We start from the raw sequence: 15,630 nt of genomic DNA, 5'->3' as shown, positions 1-15,630 counted from the left end.
TAAATAAATAAAGAAAATGTTTTTAAAAGAAGACACTATTCAATGTGGTATTGAAGTAAAGACAAATAGACCAGTGAAACAAAATAGAGAAAACAGAAATAAACCAAACATATATGGTCAGTTGATCTTCAATGAAGGTACTGATGCAATTCAACAGAGACCGTAAAGTCTTTTTAACAAATAGTGCTGGGGGGATCCCTGGGTGGCGCAGAGGTTTGGTGCCTGCCTTTGGCCCAGGCGTGATCCTGGAGACCCGGGATCGAATCCCACATCGGGCTCCCGGTGCATGGAGCCTGCTTCTCCTTCTGCCTGTGTCTCTGCCTCTCTGTCTCTCTCTGTGTGACTATCATGAATAAATAAATAAAATCTTAAAAAAAAAAAAAAAAACAAATAGTGCTGGAACAAATATCTATATAGAAAAAAAGTAAATTTTATCTCTATTATCATATCACATACAAAATTAATCAAGATGGGGTGGACATCTAAACATAAAAGCTAATAAACCTTTTTAGAAGTAAACATAAAAGAGTATCTTTATTGGGGCATCTGGGTGGCTCAGTTGATTGCCTGACTCTTGGTTTCAACTCAGGTCATGATCTCAGCGTCATGAGACTGAACCTTATGTGGGGCTCCACGCTCAGCAGGAAGTCTGCCTGGGATTCCCTCCTCCCTCTGTTCCTCCCCTGCTTATGTGTTCCCTCTTTCTCTCAAACAAATAAATCTTAAAAAAAATAATGTCTTCACAAGATTGGGATAGGCGAAGATTTCTTAGGACACAAAAAGTATATTAACTATAAAAGAAAAAAAAGCAGTAATCTAAATTTCATCAACATTGAAAACCTCTGGTCATGAAAAGACACCATTAAGAAAGCAAAAAGGCAAGTCACAGACTGACAGAAGATATTCACAACACATATCTGACAAAGATTTGCATCTAGCATACTTAAGAAATTTCTATAATCAATAATAAAAAGGTAAACAATTCAATTTAAAAATATGCAAACGCTTTGAACACTCCATAAAAATATGCAAATGGCCAATAACCACATAGAAAGGTGGTTAGCATCATTATTATCGGAGAAACACAATTAAAACGAGATACTACTACATATATATATCCACTAAAATGGTTAAAATGTAAAAGACTGACAACACCAACTGTTGATGAAGATGTGAAACAAATGCAACCCTTATACATTGTTGATGGAAGTATAAAATGGTATAACCACTTGGAAAACCATAGAGCAGTTTCTAATACAGTAAACCCTACAAACTAGAATATTTTCCCAAAAGACTTGCAGAACAATGTTCACAATAACTTTATTTATGATATCCCAAAATTAGAAACAACACAAATGACCATCAATAGTAAATAGTGGTATATTTATGCAATGGAATAAAAAACTAGTTATATCCTCTATAATATGAATGAATCTATTTTTTAAAAAATTTTATTTATTTATGATAGTCACACAGGGAGAGAGAGAGAAAGAGGCAGAGACACAGGCAGAGGGAGAAGCAGGCTCCATGCACCGGGAGCCCGACGTGGGATTTGATCCCAGGTCTCCAGGATCGCGCCCTGGGCCAAAGGCAGGCGCCAAAGCGCTGCGCCACCCAGGGATCCCAATATGAATGAATCTAAAAAATATTATGTTGAACCAAAGAAACCAGAATAAAATTGTATGATTCTATTTATATCTAGTTCATGAACAACAAAGTTAACATATGAATTGACTCTAGAGGGGTGGAGTGCTGGGAGGTTGAGGGAGGCGCTCGCTAAAAAGAAGTACAAAGGAACTTTCAGAGGTAAAGGCAATGTTCTAGATTTGGGTAATGGTAATCAGGGTGTATACGTATCTGTCAAAACTCAATGAACTGTGTATTTAATATCTATATTTTACTGTGTATAAATTATTCCCCAATAAAGGTGGGGTGGAGAGAAAGGCCATGTACATTTCTGCATTAATTTTTTGTTCTATACAGCATAGGCAGGTTGAAAATATTATTACATTTGGTTGCAGTCACCAGAAATATCAGAAGAGTCTGCTCCCCAATTCAAACAAGATGACAACAGTATCATACAGACTGAATTTTTTCCAAAGGACATCAATTTAAAAACAGTTTACAGTGGATATTTCTCAGTTCATATGCCACAGGCCAGCAGGGAGACTATGTCCTCATATCCATATGCCCCTGCTAGTATCTAATCAAGTAGACCAAAAGGTCAAGTGTTATCATGTTGTAGGGGTGAGGGGCCAGAATTTTTGAAAATTCCTTTGTACTTCTTTCCAGTCAATCTGTCATCTGCAGAGTCAACTGCTACTCTGATTTTTATCACTATAGATTAATTTTGCTTGTTCATGGGGGATCCTAGGTGGCTCAGTCAGTTAAGCTTTTAGTTCTTGATTTCGGCTCAGGTCATGATATCAGGGTTGTGGAACTGAGTCCAGCTCCAAGCTGACCATGGAGTAGGCGTGGGATTCTCTTTCTCCCTCTGTCCTGAGATGGAGTCCTGTGTTGGGCTCCCTGCTCAGTGGGAAGTCTGCTTCTCACTCTACCTGTCACCCTTCCCTCTGTTCATGCTCTCGCTATCTCTCTGCCTCTCTCAAATGAATAAATAAAAAATCTTTTTAAAAAGTATATCTTTTTTATAAAGATGTACAATTACTCAAAAATATTGGAAATCAGTGACTATGATAACTAAATGTCTAAATTTTCATTAACAATCAAAATAGGGGTGCCTGGCTGGCTCAGAGGAGCATGTAACTCTTAATCTTGGGGTCATGAGTTTGAGCCCCATATTAGGTGTAGAGATCATTTAAATAAATAAATAAATACATAAACCTAAAAAAATAGTAAAAGTAAAATGAGGTTGAAGAGTACATGGGCAACAAAATACGTGACGCAAGAATATATTTTCAACAAAGCATTGTAAACTGAAATGCATTGAGAAAACATAAAGTAATATTTATCTTCAAGAAACAATAAAAATCAAGAATAGATTCTCACCTTAAGTTTTGGATATATTTGGCGCAGAGAATCTGCAGTCCCTTTGTCAGCTTCATCAGGAATACACACAATATCTAGCTTCATTTTCATCTTGAATTCTCCTGATAAAGCCTTTTGGACATCCCTGGTTGTGATGACAATGACTTCTACAGCACAAAAGGAAAAACACAAAAACTCTCATTCATTTAGATAATGGTTTCCTATGTCAATTACATGTGGTCTGTTTCAGGGACACCTGGATGGCTCGGTGGTTGAGCAGCTGGCTTTGGCTCAGGTTATGATCCCGGGGTCCTGGGATGGAGTCTTACACTGGGCTCATTGAGGGGAGTCTGCTTCTCACTCATCTATATCTCTGCCTCTTTCTCATGAATAAATAAAAATAAATTATTAAAAAGAAAAAAAAAGATGTGGTCTGTTCCTAGACGTAATAATAACAGCTAATATTATTGAGCCTTTTCAATATATTTACATGCATTCTCTCAATGCATACAACAATCTCATTTTACAAATGAGGAAACTTGGACTAAAAGATATTAGGTGACTTTGTTCAGGTTCACACAACTAGTGAGCAATGGATTCAAGATAAAACTCAGGTCTGATGATTAGAGGTTGCACATTAATATATTACATGCCACTTCTTGATAAAAAGAACTCAGAAGAACATTCATCAAAGCATATACAAATGGGATCACATTTTAAATCTTCATTTACTACAAAATAAATAAATAAATAAAAAATAAATCTTCATTTACTACAAAGGAAGAGCTATCACCACCTCCCACCAGGAAGCCATGAGTGCTTCATTGAGTATCACAATGAACCCTACTAAGAGGTAATTTTCAATAACAGGTGTCTTCATTTTACCCATATAGCTGGTAACCAATGACAGAAAACTGGAGATCTTTGTTACCAATCTTTGGTAGGGTAATGTAATTCACTGCAACATAACATGTGTTACTGATGTCTGAAGATCAGATTTTAGCATCTCATTTTCCACTTGTTCCATGATAGTGTTCCAGGTAACAATGATCTCTCCCTTTCAGAAAAGTAATCATACTTTTTTATTTTCTTCCCTTCTCTTCTTTCTTCCTTCCTCTTTCTTTCTTTTCCAAATAATTTAACTTCCCTTCCTTCCTTCTCCCATCTTTCTTCCATTCCCCACTTTGCTTTTAGTAACCAACTCATTCCACCAATAAATACAAATACATTTAATACGTAAAGTAAAAATAGGCACTAAGAAGTCAGAAATGAACTCAACATGGTTTCTATTCTTAAGAAACTTAACATGGCAACACCCTTTTTGAACTCGGCCATAGTAACTTCTTGCAAGATACATCCACAAAGGCAAAAGAAACAAAAGCAAAAATGAACTATTGGGACTTCATCAAGATAAGAAGCTTTTGCACAGCAAAGGATACAGTCAACAAAACTCAAAGACAACCTACAGAATGGGAGAAGATATTTGCAAATGACATATCAGATAAAGGGCTAGTTTCCAAGATCTATAAAGAACTTATTAAACTCAACACCAAAGAAACAAACAATCCAATCATGAAATGGGCAAAAGACATGAACAGAAATCTCACAGAGGAAGACATAGACATGGCCAACATGCATATGAGAAAATGCTCTGCATCACTTGCCATCAGGGAAATACAAATCAAAACTACAATGAGATACCACCTCACACCAGTGAGAATGGGGAAAATTAACAAGGCAGGAAACAACAAATGTTGGAGAGGATGCGGAGAAAAGGGAACCCTCCTACACTGTTGGTGGGAATGTGAACTGGTGCAGCCACTCTGGAAAACTGTGTGGAGGTTCCTCAAACAGTTAAAAATATACCTGCCCTACGACCCAGCAATTGCACTGTTGGGGATTTACCCCAAAGATACAAATGCAATGAAACGCCGGGACACCTGCACCCCGATGTTTCTAGCAGCAATGGCCACTATAGCCAAACTGTGGAAGGAGCCTCGGTGTCCAACGAAAGATGAATGGATAAAGAAGATGTGGTTTATGTATACAATGGAATATTACTCAGCTATTAGAAATGACAAATACCCACCATTTGCTTCAACGTGGATGGAACTGGAGGGTATTATGCTGAGTGAAGTAAGTCAGTCGGAGAAGGACAAACATTATATGTTCTCATTCATTTGGGGAATATAAATAATAGTGAAAGGGAAAATAAGGGAAGGGAGAAGAAATGTGTGGGAAATATCAGAAAGGGAGACAGAACGCAAAGACTGCTAACTCTGGGAAACGAACTAGGGGTGGTAGAAGGGGAGGAGGGCGGGGGGTGGGAGTGAATGGGTGACGGGCACTGGGTGTTATTCTGTATGTTAGTAAATTGAACACCAATAAAAAAAAAAAAAAAAGGAAACTTAACATGGAGAAATTACACATATAAGTGACTAACTAAAGGAGGGCGCCTGGGTGGCTCAGTGGTTGAATGTCTGTCTTCGGCTCAGGGAGTGATCCTGGAGTCCTGGGATCGAGTCCCACATCGGGCTCCCTGCATGGAGTCTGTTCTCCCTCTGCCTATGTCTCTTCCTCTCTCTCTCTGTCTCTCATGAATAAATAAATAAAATCTTTTTTATTTTTATTTATTTATTTATTTATTTATTTATTTTTAATAAAATCTTTTTTAAAAAAATGACTAACTAAGGAAGGCTTCCTGGAAAGGATGGCCTTTGAGATACATAAAGATAAAATCAAGTCCACCAAAAACCTCTTTAGTACACACTTTATGTAGATGCTGATGGTACAAAGATGAATGAGATACAGTACCTGCTCTCAGAGAGATGTCTTCCGTGACACTAATTATAGCATAAAAGAGTATGTTGGTTAGTACTGAGATAGAAAAACAAAATGTAAAAAAATAAATAAATAAATAAAACAAAAAACAACAAAATGTGGGACACCTAGGTGGTTCAGCAGTTGAGTGTCTGCCTTCGGCTCAGGTGGTGATCCCAGGGTCCTGGGATTGAGTCCCACATCAGGCTCCCTGTGGGGAGCCTGCTTCTCTTTCTGCCTGTATCTCTGCCTCTCTCTGCGTGTCTCTCGTGAATAAATAAATAAAATCTTAAGAAAAAGAAAAACAAAGTGTGAAGTATGATAAAACCATAGAGGACAGGGTGATTGATGCTGTTTAGAATTTTAGAGAGGATAACATTTTGGAGAGGACATTATTTTATTTTTTTGGAGAGAACATTATAGATAGAGTAGATAAAGTGAAGAGAGTAACTGCAAATATGGGACAGTCAGTCTAATAATTAGACTAAGACTCTTATGTGTGGAGAGAAACAAAAATGCTGACCAGGGCTACATTAACTTCTCTAAACTCATGAACAATATGAAGAAAATGAACTCAAGACTTTGCTATTAAACTCCAGAATCCTGGGCAGCCCGGGTGGCTCAGCAGTTTGGCGCGGCCTTCAGCCCGGAGCCTGATCCTGGAGTTCCGGGATCGAGTTCTGCGTCGGGCTCCTGCGTGGAGCCTGCTTCTCCCTCTGCCTGTGTTTCTGCCCCTCTCTCTCTCTCCTGTGTCTCTCAGGAATAAATAAATAAAATCTTAAAAAACAAAACAAAAAAACCCTCCAGAATCCTGTGTTTAGGAGGCACTCATCAATTTCTGAGTGAGCCTTAGTGAGACGAAATTTCCTATGTAATGGGTATTAAATATACCACAAAAGGCAACCCCAACCATAACTAAAGATATAGCAGAAAGAAAAAACAAGTTATTGATGACAAATCCATGAAAAGTTATGAAAGGATAGTATGATATTTTAAAGTGTATTAAAAAGAAAATCTTTGGGGCATCTGGCTGGCTCAATAGGTAGAACATGTCACTCCTGATCTCATGGTTGTGAGTTCAAGCCCCAAGTTGTGTATATAAATTACTTAAAAATAAAACCTTAAAAATAAAATATTAAAATCTTTTCTAAAACATCTCTCTCTTTTTTTAAGATTTTATTCATTTATTCATGAGAGACACAGAGACAGAGAGTCAGGTACATAGGCAGAGAGAGAAGCAGGCTCCAGGAGCGAGCCCGATGCAGGACTGGATCCCATGACCCAAGCCAAAGGTAGACGCTCAACCACTGAGCCACCCAGGTACCCCTAAAACATCTCTTAACATCAATGTCATGTAAACCACTACATAGAAATGTTCATGGGTCTGTCTCAGGAAGGCAATTCACATAGTTCAATGAACAATGGAACGCAAGACTGTGCCCCAGGATCTGAAACCACTTCCATCTGGTACTTGGATTTGCTATTTCTCTTTTTCCTTTTCTTTTTTTTTTTTTAATTTTTATTTATTTATGATAGTCACACATAGAGAGAGAGAGAGAGAGAGAGGCAGAGACACAGGCAGAGGGAGAAGCAGGCTCCATGCACCGGGAGCCCGATGTGGGATTCGATCCAGGGTCTCCAGGATCACGCCCTGAGCCAAAGGCAGGCGCTAAACCGCTGCGCCACCCAGGGATCCCTCTTTTTTCTTTTTTTAAATTTTATTTATTCATTCATGAGAGACAGAGGGGGAGGTGGGAGGCAGAGACACAGGCAGAGGGAGAAGCAGGCTCCATGCAGGGAGCCTGACACGGGACTTGATCCTGGGACACCAAGATCAGGCCCTGGGCTGAAGGCAGGGCTAAACTGTTGAGCCACCCAGGCTGCCTGGATTTGCAATTTCTAACCACAGGACACCTCAAACTCATTGCGGCCAAAGTTGAACTCATTATATTCATTCAAACCTATTCTTTGACTCCTAATACCTTTCCTACTTACTGGCATCACCATCTAGTCACCCAAGCAAAAAGTAGAGGGAACTCTTCTTTTTTTTTTTCCATTCTCTCTCCCCATTAATCATCAACTTTCTCAAATATTCCCTCTTCTCCATCTTTAGTACTACTTCTTTAGTTCAGGTCCTCTTTATTGCTGGTGTAGACTCTGTAACAATTTCCCGATTTATCTCCCTGCTTGTAGTCAACTCCCTCAAATCCATTCTTTATACAGTTTCCAAAGCATTATTTCTAAAATGTGCATCTAAGTTGTCAAATTTATTACCATAAAGTTGTTCATAATATTCACTTACTATCTCTTTAATGTTTGCAGGATCTGTAGTGATGTCCCCTCTATTTATATTTGTATCTAGACTTTAAGGTCCTAGAAATCAAGGCCTGAGTTATCTTTTCAATACTGTGCCCCTTAATATATTAATATGTCATTGGGTACATACAGATTCATAGTGAGCACTGACTATGAGGTACTAACTTGGATTCCCACTGTGCTCATTTCAGATCATTGTTTTGTTCTGTTTTTAAAGATTTATTTATTTATTCATGAGAGACACACACACACGGAGAGAGAGAGAGAGAGAGGCTGAGATACAGGCAGAGGGAGAAGCAAGCTCCCTGCAGGGAGCCCAATGCGGGACTCGATCCCAGGACCCCGGGATAACGCCCTGAGCCAAAGGCAGATGCCTAACCTCTGAACCACCCAGGCATCCCTCATCTCGGATCGTTGTGAAGAGCAGCTCTAACACAGTAATAGTGCTGTCTTTTCAACCTTTTTATACAGCAATAGAGCACTCCAATGTTCCTAATTTAGAGGACAGTCTCTAGCCAGTGCTGAGTCCTGGTCTTCCCTCATTCTCTCTCACTCTTATAAAGCTGATAAATCACTGAGATCAAACATCCTCAAAATTTTATGAGTACATCTAATTGTCAAAGCTCACCTTCAAATCCAACACGCTCAAGCAGGTTCAATGGGTACCAAATTAAAGGTTTGTTCCCAACTGGAAGCAGAGGTTTGGGAATGCTGGAAGTCAGGTCTGTCATTCGAGATCCCCCTCCAACTGCCATCACTACTGCTTGGAATTCCATTTTCACAAACTGTGGTCATAGAAAAAACAACAGAAAAAAAAATCAACAAAACTCAAAGCACATACAGTACTAACCACTAACCCTATTTCTATTTAGTTATTGATACTCACTAATGTCAAATGTGTCATTTCCAACTCCAATAACCACAATAAGAAAGTTTAGCTATAGAGTAAACATACCTTTATTATAATTTCTGACTTGCCAATATATACTTTCAGCTCCAGCCAGGGCAGAGGGGCTAAAGGAGGCATATGAATTAAAGAAACCTGGCCCTTTCCCTTGAAGTGCTCACAATTATGTGGAAAAGACAAAATCAGTAAACTACAATATACTATCATTAATGTCATGGCAGGGATATATCCAAGATGCAGTAGGCATATAGTGAAGGTAACATCTAAGTCTTAGAAAAGACAGGGAAAGTTTTATAGGAAGGTAATATTTCAGCTGACTCTTAAAGGCGTAAGAGTTTACCAAGAGGTGTGTGTGTGTGTGTATGTGTATACATACACACACACACATACATATACACAATGGAATATTACTCAGCCATCAAAAAGAATGCAATCTTGCCATTAGCAATGACAGGCATGGAACTAGAGGGTATTATGTTAAGTGCAATAAATTAGTCAGAGAAAGATAAAACACCATATGATTTCACTCATATGTGGAATTTAAGAAACAAAACAGAGGAACATAGGGGAAGGGAAGGAAAAATAAATTAAGATGAAAACAGAGAGGGAGGCAAACAATAAGAGACTCTTGACTCCAGGAAACAAAGAGTTGCTGGAGGGGAGGTGGGTGGAGAGATGGGGTAACTGGGTGATGGGCATTAAGGAGGGCACTTGATGTAATGAGCACTGGGTGTTATATACAACTGATGAATCATTAAATTCTACCCCCGAAATCAATTACACAGTATATGTTACTTAAATCAAATTAGAATAAAAAGGGAAGCCCAGGTGGCTCAGTGGTTTAGTGCCGCCTTCAGCCCAGGGCCTGATCCTGGAGACCCGGGATCGAGTCCCACATTGGGCTCCCTGCATGGAGCCTGCTTCTCCCTCTGCCTGTGTTTCTGCCTCTCTCTCTCTATCTCTCATGGACAAATAAATAAATAAAATCTTAAAAAAAAAACAAATTTGAATAAAAAATTTATTTAAAAAGAGTTTACCAACTGGGCTTCTGATATGAGTATTTCTTGAAAAAAATTGAAAACTTCTAACTAGAATTAACAGTATAAATAAAAGTATATTAGGTCTCTGAAAAGTAAAAAATGACTTACGATGACTCCAATAACAGCCATTTGCTCCCATCTTCTCATTATCCCCAACTATGAAAGATATTACTATAAACACAAATGTAGGCTTGTATCTGAATCTAGATTTGCAGAACCCAATGGCAGAAACAAATCAGATTAATTTGTTTTTCTAAACTCAAGGTAATAAACTTGTTTGACCTTCAAAAGAATCTCTTTACAGTGGCTACCACAGATAAGGTGCATAGTAAAAGGTCATAAATCCTTACTGATTCAAAATAAAGGTACTCTTTGATTTACAATAAATGGTATCACTTTTGAAATACAAGTGTGAAATGCAATGTTCAGAAAAAAAATTTATTTGACAACAAATTGGCAAATAATGCTGCACCTTTACCCATAATTATGTTCAGTCCTGGGACCCTCATCAATATTTAAACAGCAGGACTTAAACCCAGTACACTCAGGCACAAAGTGAAGGTTCCTGTACAATGTCTACAACTTAAAGATATGGTAATTTCAATTCCAGCAAATATTTGCCTCAGACTGAAATTTAACTTCAATTTGGCTGGCACTATATAATTCCTATCACATCTGATGTTATTATAAAAGAGCATTGGAGCTTTGAGTCAAAAGCCCTGAGTTTGAGTTCTGGTTCTACCACTAATAGGTGAGGTGACCAGAGGCCTGACATTTAAAACTTTAAGTGTCCTCAGTTCCTAGAAGGGACCCTGGTACTTAAGCTCACAGACCCCTGAAGCAGACCGGCTGGATTTGAGTTCTAACATGTATTAGTTGTGTGAACTAGAGCAAGCTTCATAAATTTTCTATGCTTCAGTTTTCTTCATTTTTTTAAGATGAGGATAATTATAGTTTCTACTTCATAAAGTTGTGAAGAGATGGTTTATATATGTAAAGCACAGAAAATATTGTCAATCCCACTGTTTGATATCATTAGACAAAGGCTAGGTCATGGCAAGCCGCCCTTACCAAATGAACTATGCTGTTGTATAATTCTGGTCTCTCCTTGCTGCTCTTGTTTTCTAGGTTGTCTTTCTCCTTCGCCTAGAAATCACCTACTGAACTTTTTAAAAAACTATTTTGTTTATTTATTCATGAGGGAGAGAGAGAGAGAGAGAGAGGCAGAGACACAGGCAGAGGGAGAAGCAGGCTCCATGCAGGGAGCCTTATGCAGGACTCGATCCCTGGACTCCAGGATCAGCCCTGGGCTGAAGGCAGCTGCTCAACCCCTGAGCCACCCAGGCGTCCCTCACCTACTTAAGTTTAAGGCTCAATCCAAGAACCACCTTCCTTAATTAAAAAAAAAAAAAAAATTCCTAACCTTTCCCACCCTCCTGGTAGAAGCAACTCCTTCCCTCTTAGGTGCTTCCACTCTATCATGTGCAGATCATCTCTTTCCAGGCTTTATTGCACAGGTATTTAAATGTCTATATCCCGTGAGTTCCGTGAAGGCAGGGACCGTGTTTATTATCACCGTTATTCCCAATACCTAACACAATTCCCATCAGATGCCTGGCACTCAATCAGTGTTTGTGGGATGAGCATCTGTGAACATCACAACAACTTCGACCCCCTGTAAAAGTCAAGCTCAACATGTGCACAAGGGATAGGAGACCCCTGATCACTAGGATCTAAGGCTCCTGCTCCCAGTGAGGTTCTGGGTGACAATCGTGAACACAACTAGCCATGACACCAGGCCGACTGTCAAATGCCTCAATGTCACTGCCGCGACTCTGGATGATGGGAATCACAGCCACCAGTGTCTTCAGCCTCCAAGCTTTAGAACCGGGTGTTCACGGCATCTCAGACACGCTTGCATCACAGCACTCACTGCCTTTTCCCTTCGTAAACCGGTGAGATAAAACACTATCATCCTTGGTCTCTCGTCTGGATTTCACCGTATTCGTATTTGACTGCCTTGCTTTATTTGTTTAAATAAAGTTAGGGAGAACAAATAAATGAAGAGCTGAAGTGGAAAGAGTCCCGGAGCTGGTTCTCACTCGCTGTGACTTTAAGCAGGTGCTCCCCTCCCCGAAACTCCTCTCCATCCGCTGCACAAGGCGCTGGCCCCGATTCTCCCCAAGAGCTCCTCTCGCGCGGCCCCTGAGCGGCCCCGCCGGGTCCGGCAGGGACTCGAGCCGGAGACCCTGGGGCTCTGCACCCCTCCCACCCCCTCAGGCCTTCCTCAGCCGGGATCGAGGAGTCCGCTCCCCCACATGAAGCGGGGCCCCGCCGTCCCCACCGCGGTGCTCACCCCCAGCAGCCAGCTCGTAAGGGGCCCGGCAGCCCCAGCGCCGCAGCCTTACCTCTCAGCTCCCGGCCCGCCACGGCCGCTCCCAGCGCTCCCCACGCCGCCTCCGACTGACAGCCCGAGGGCGCAGGCGCGCGATGGCCGAGCGGGTCGATGGGACGCACGGGGCAGGGCGGCGGCGAAGGGACGAGCGCGGAGCGATAGATTGCGCCCTGGCGGAGGAGGCGGAGGAGGCGGAGGGGCCCGCTCCCTTTCCTTCATTCACAAATCGTCACCGCCCATTGAGTGTCCTTCCTGGAGCTGGGCGCCTGGAGTCCACATTGCAACAAGTCATTCAAGAAGTTGGCCCCGACCTCCACTCTGTGAAAGGAGAGCTCGTGGGAGCCACAGTCTCGGGCCGGCCAGGGGAGAAGTGTCCAAGAGCCTTTGCAGGCCAGGGATTGCCGAGGCTTTCTGGGTCTGCGGTGTCTAATGTAGAGACTCACCTCGGCTTTCTGAGCCAGACTCTTATCAAATGGAAAACAATCACCTTTAACCGTCAAAATTTGGGGAGGAAGGGTGTCAGTGAAGACCTCATTGAGACAGCGACACCAAACAGTGGCTTGACGAGGGCAGCCCGGGTGGGTCAGCGGTTTGGCGCCGCCTTCAGCCCAGGGCCTGATCCTGGAGTCCTGGGATCGAGTCCCACACCAGGCTCCCTGCATGGAGCCTGCTTCTCCCTCTGCCTGTGTCTCTGCCTCTCTGTGTGTGTCTTTCATGAATAAATAAGTAACATCTTAAAAAAAAAAAAAAAGAGTGTCTTGATGAGACTGAGTCAGTTGGGTATCTGGGGTAAGAGCCTTCCAGCTAGACTAGCTAGCAGGTGCAAAGGCCCTGAAGACAGCCTGCATGTTCAGTGGAGAGGCGAATATCCCTGAAGGGAAGTAAGTCGGTGGAAAGTGAATGATGGCAAAGGTCAAAAGAGACAATAGGAGAGGGTGGAGGATTCTGATCACTTGGGTCTTTTTTTTAAAAACTGTTTTATTTTTTTTAAGATTATTTATTTATTCATGAGAGAGAGAGAGAGAGAGAGAGAGGCAGAGACACAGGCAGAGGGAGAAGCAGGCTCCATGCAGGGAGCCCAACGGGGGACTCGATCCCAGGTCTCCAGGATCACACCCTGGGCTGAAGGCAGAGGCTTAACCGCTGAACCACCCAGGCGTCCCTAAAAATAAAATCTTTAAAAAGAATTATTGGATATCCCAAAGAACTTTTGTTTATATGTATTATATCTATTGATATTTATAAAAACTACTGAGGAATTTTTTTGAAAGATTTTATTTCTTTTTAGAGACACAGAGCACAAGCAGGGGGAGCAACAGGCAGAGGGAGAAGGAGATGCAGATTCCTCGTTGAGCAAAGAGCCCGATGTGGGGCTGGATCCGAGGCCCTGGGATCATGACCTGAGCCCAAGGCAGACGCCCAACTGACTAAGCCACCCAGGTGCCACTCAACCTGTGAAATTAAATAGTAATTCATTTTCAAAACAAAAATAAAACCATTAAATGTTAACACAAATACCATTTTTATGAAAATATATGTTTTCAAACAAAAAAATTAGAAGAATGCCATGGTTTCATCTTTTTTGCAGATCTCTTTAATGTCTGGCTTAGTAGAAAAAAGTTGTATTTTCCCTTCAGTTGCAATATATTGTTTTGGGTGAATTCTATGATAAAGCCTGACCTCACACAGGTACAGTTGGAAAAGGGAGAGATATTTTTTAGTTGTAGATAATATTCTTTGATACTACACAAAAACTCAATAAGTGGCAATTTGTTAAAGATTTGTTGCAAGGTAGAATCATTAAATCAATGAGCATTTGTACTCTAATGCTTTTTTTTTAAAGGCTTTATTTATTTATTCATGAGAGGTACAGAGAGAGGCAAAGACATAGGCCTTGCAGGGAGCCTGATGCGGGACTCAATCCCAGGACCTCAGGATCATGCCCCAAGCCAAAGGCAGACACTCAACCACTGAGCCACACAGACATCCCTAATACTTGCACTTCAAATGAACATCTTATCCACGCATGACTTTACAACTCGATGCATTGATCACTTGTAAAATATCCTCCCAAATGTTGACTCATTATATTTTAAAAATTACATTTGCTAATATTACCACCAATCTTATGAGAAAAGTCCTTTAAATATTGGAAACCTGGCAAGCCTATGATGACGGATACAAGTTTTCCAAACTTCTGATTTTCTCTTGAAAGCTCAAATATTATCATTGGCAACAAATACTTTTAGTGATTTTCCTTGAAGTAAGTGGCTTACTTCATTAATTTTAGTATTTTGTGTGTACTCAAGGACCAAGATTTAATAAAATTATGTTACTGATTCATCAAAGACATTCTTGTTTGTTTGTTTTTTTTAAAGATGTATTTCTTTTAGAGACAGAATGCGAGTAGGGGGTGGAGGGAGAGAGGGAAAAAAAAGAAAATACCAAGTGAACTTCCACTGAGTACAGGGCCCAACACAACATGGACCCTGAAATCATGACCTGAGGTGAAACCAAGAGCTAGCCTCTTAACCATCTGAGCCATCCAGACACCCCCAAAGTAAGTGAAACTTACTTTGCTTTATTATTATTTTCTTTTTCTTTTTAATTTTTACTGCGCGTATGTGACAGTGAAGAAGACAATGCCTATCAATACAGTTTGATTCATGCCAAAGCACCAGCAGTTTTAGCCACCATTGCTTTTGCATCATTTATGCAAATATCAATACAATGAAAGGCAAATAACATTTTAGTATCATTATGAAAATAATTTTGACCTAACAGATACCTTGAAAGGGTCTTGAGGATTCCCAGAGGTCCATAGAACATACTTGAAGAACTGCTGCCTCATGGATTCCTTCTTTGTGGCTCTCACTGCTTCTGGTATTTACATTATGGTACTCATCATGAAGAATTTTCATACCTTTTTTCATGTTTTCTCCATCACACTGGGAGCCCTTGGAGGACAAAGACTATATGTTATTTGCTCCTCTCTCCCCAGGTCCTAGGACAGGATCTGGGACATGCTGAGTAAATAATATTGAATAAATTAAATATTCTGATAAAATTTACCTTGACCTCCTATTTGGTGGTGGAAAAACATAGCTGAGGGCCCAGGTCACTGACAACATCTCTTTTCTTGAACATTCCTTCTCACTAAGTCA

At 40.7% G+C, this 15,630-nt stretch overlaps 1 protein-coding gene across 4 annotated transcripts in view; it reads right to left on the bottom strand.

The window, feature by feature from the left end:
- EIF2B3 (eukaryotic translation initiation factor 2B subunit gamma) overlaps positions 1–12,615 on the bottom strand; it is a 145,299-nt gene extending 132,684 nt beyond the window's left edge. For 3 of the 4 annotated variants that reach the window (XM_025420314.3, XM_049094495.1, XM_049094497.1), the window contains exons 1-3: positions 12,480–12,615; positions 8,753–8,909; positions 3,010–3,155 (exon numbers count right to left, since the gene is read on the bottom strand). In XM_025420314.3, coding sequence (XP_025276099.1) covers positions 3,010–3,155; positions 8,753–8,900 — 294 coding nt within the window. In that variant the 5' untranslated portion in view covers positions 8,901–8,909; positions 12,480–12,615. Of the gene's footprint in view, positions 1–3,009; positions 3,156–8,752; positions 8,910–12,427 lie in introns of all 4 variants that reach the window. The other variant, XM_049094496.1, reaches the window with a different exon arrangement.
- Positions 12,616–15,630: the final 3,015 nt, after the last annotated feature.

Source organism: Canis lupus, chromosome 15 (genome assembly GCF_003254725.2).
Source record: "Canis lupus dingo isolate Sandy chromosome 15, ASM325472v2, whole genome shotgun sequence".
Classification (NCBI taxonomy): Eukaryota; Metazoa; Chordata; class Mammalia; order Carnivora; family Canidae; genus Canis; species Canis lupus.
This window is presented reverse-complemented; position numbering and strand designations above follow the sequence as displayed.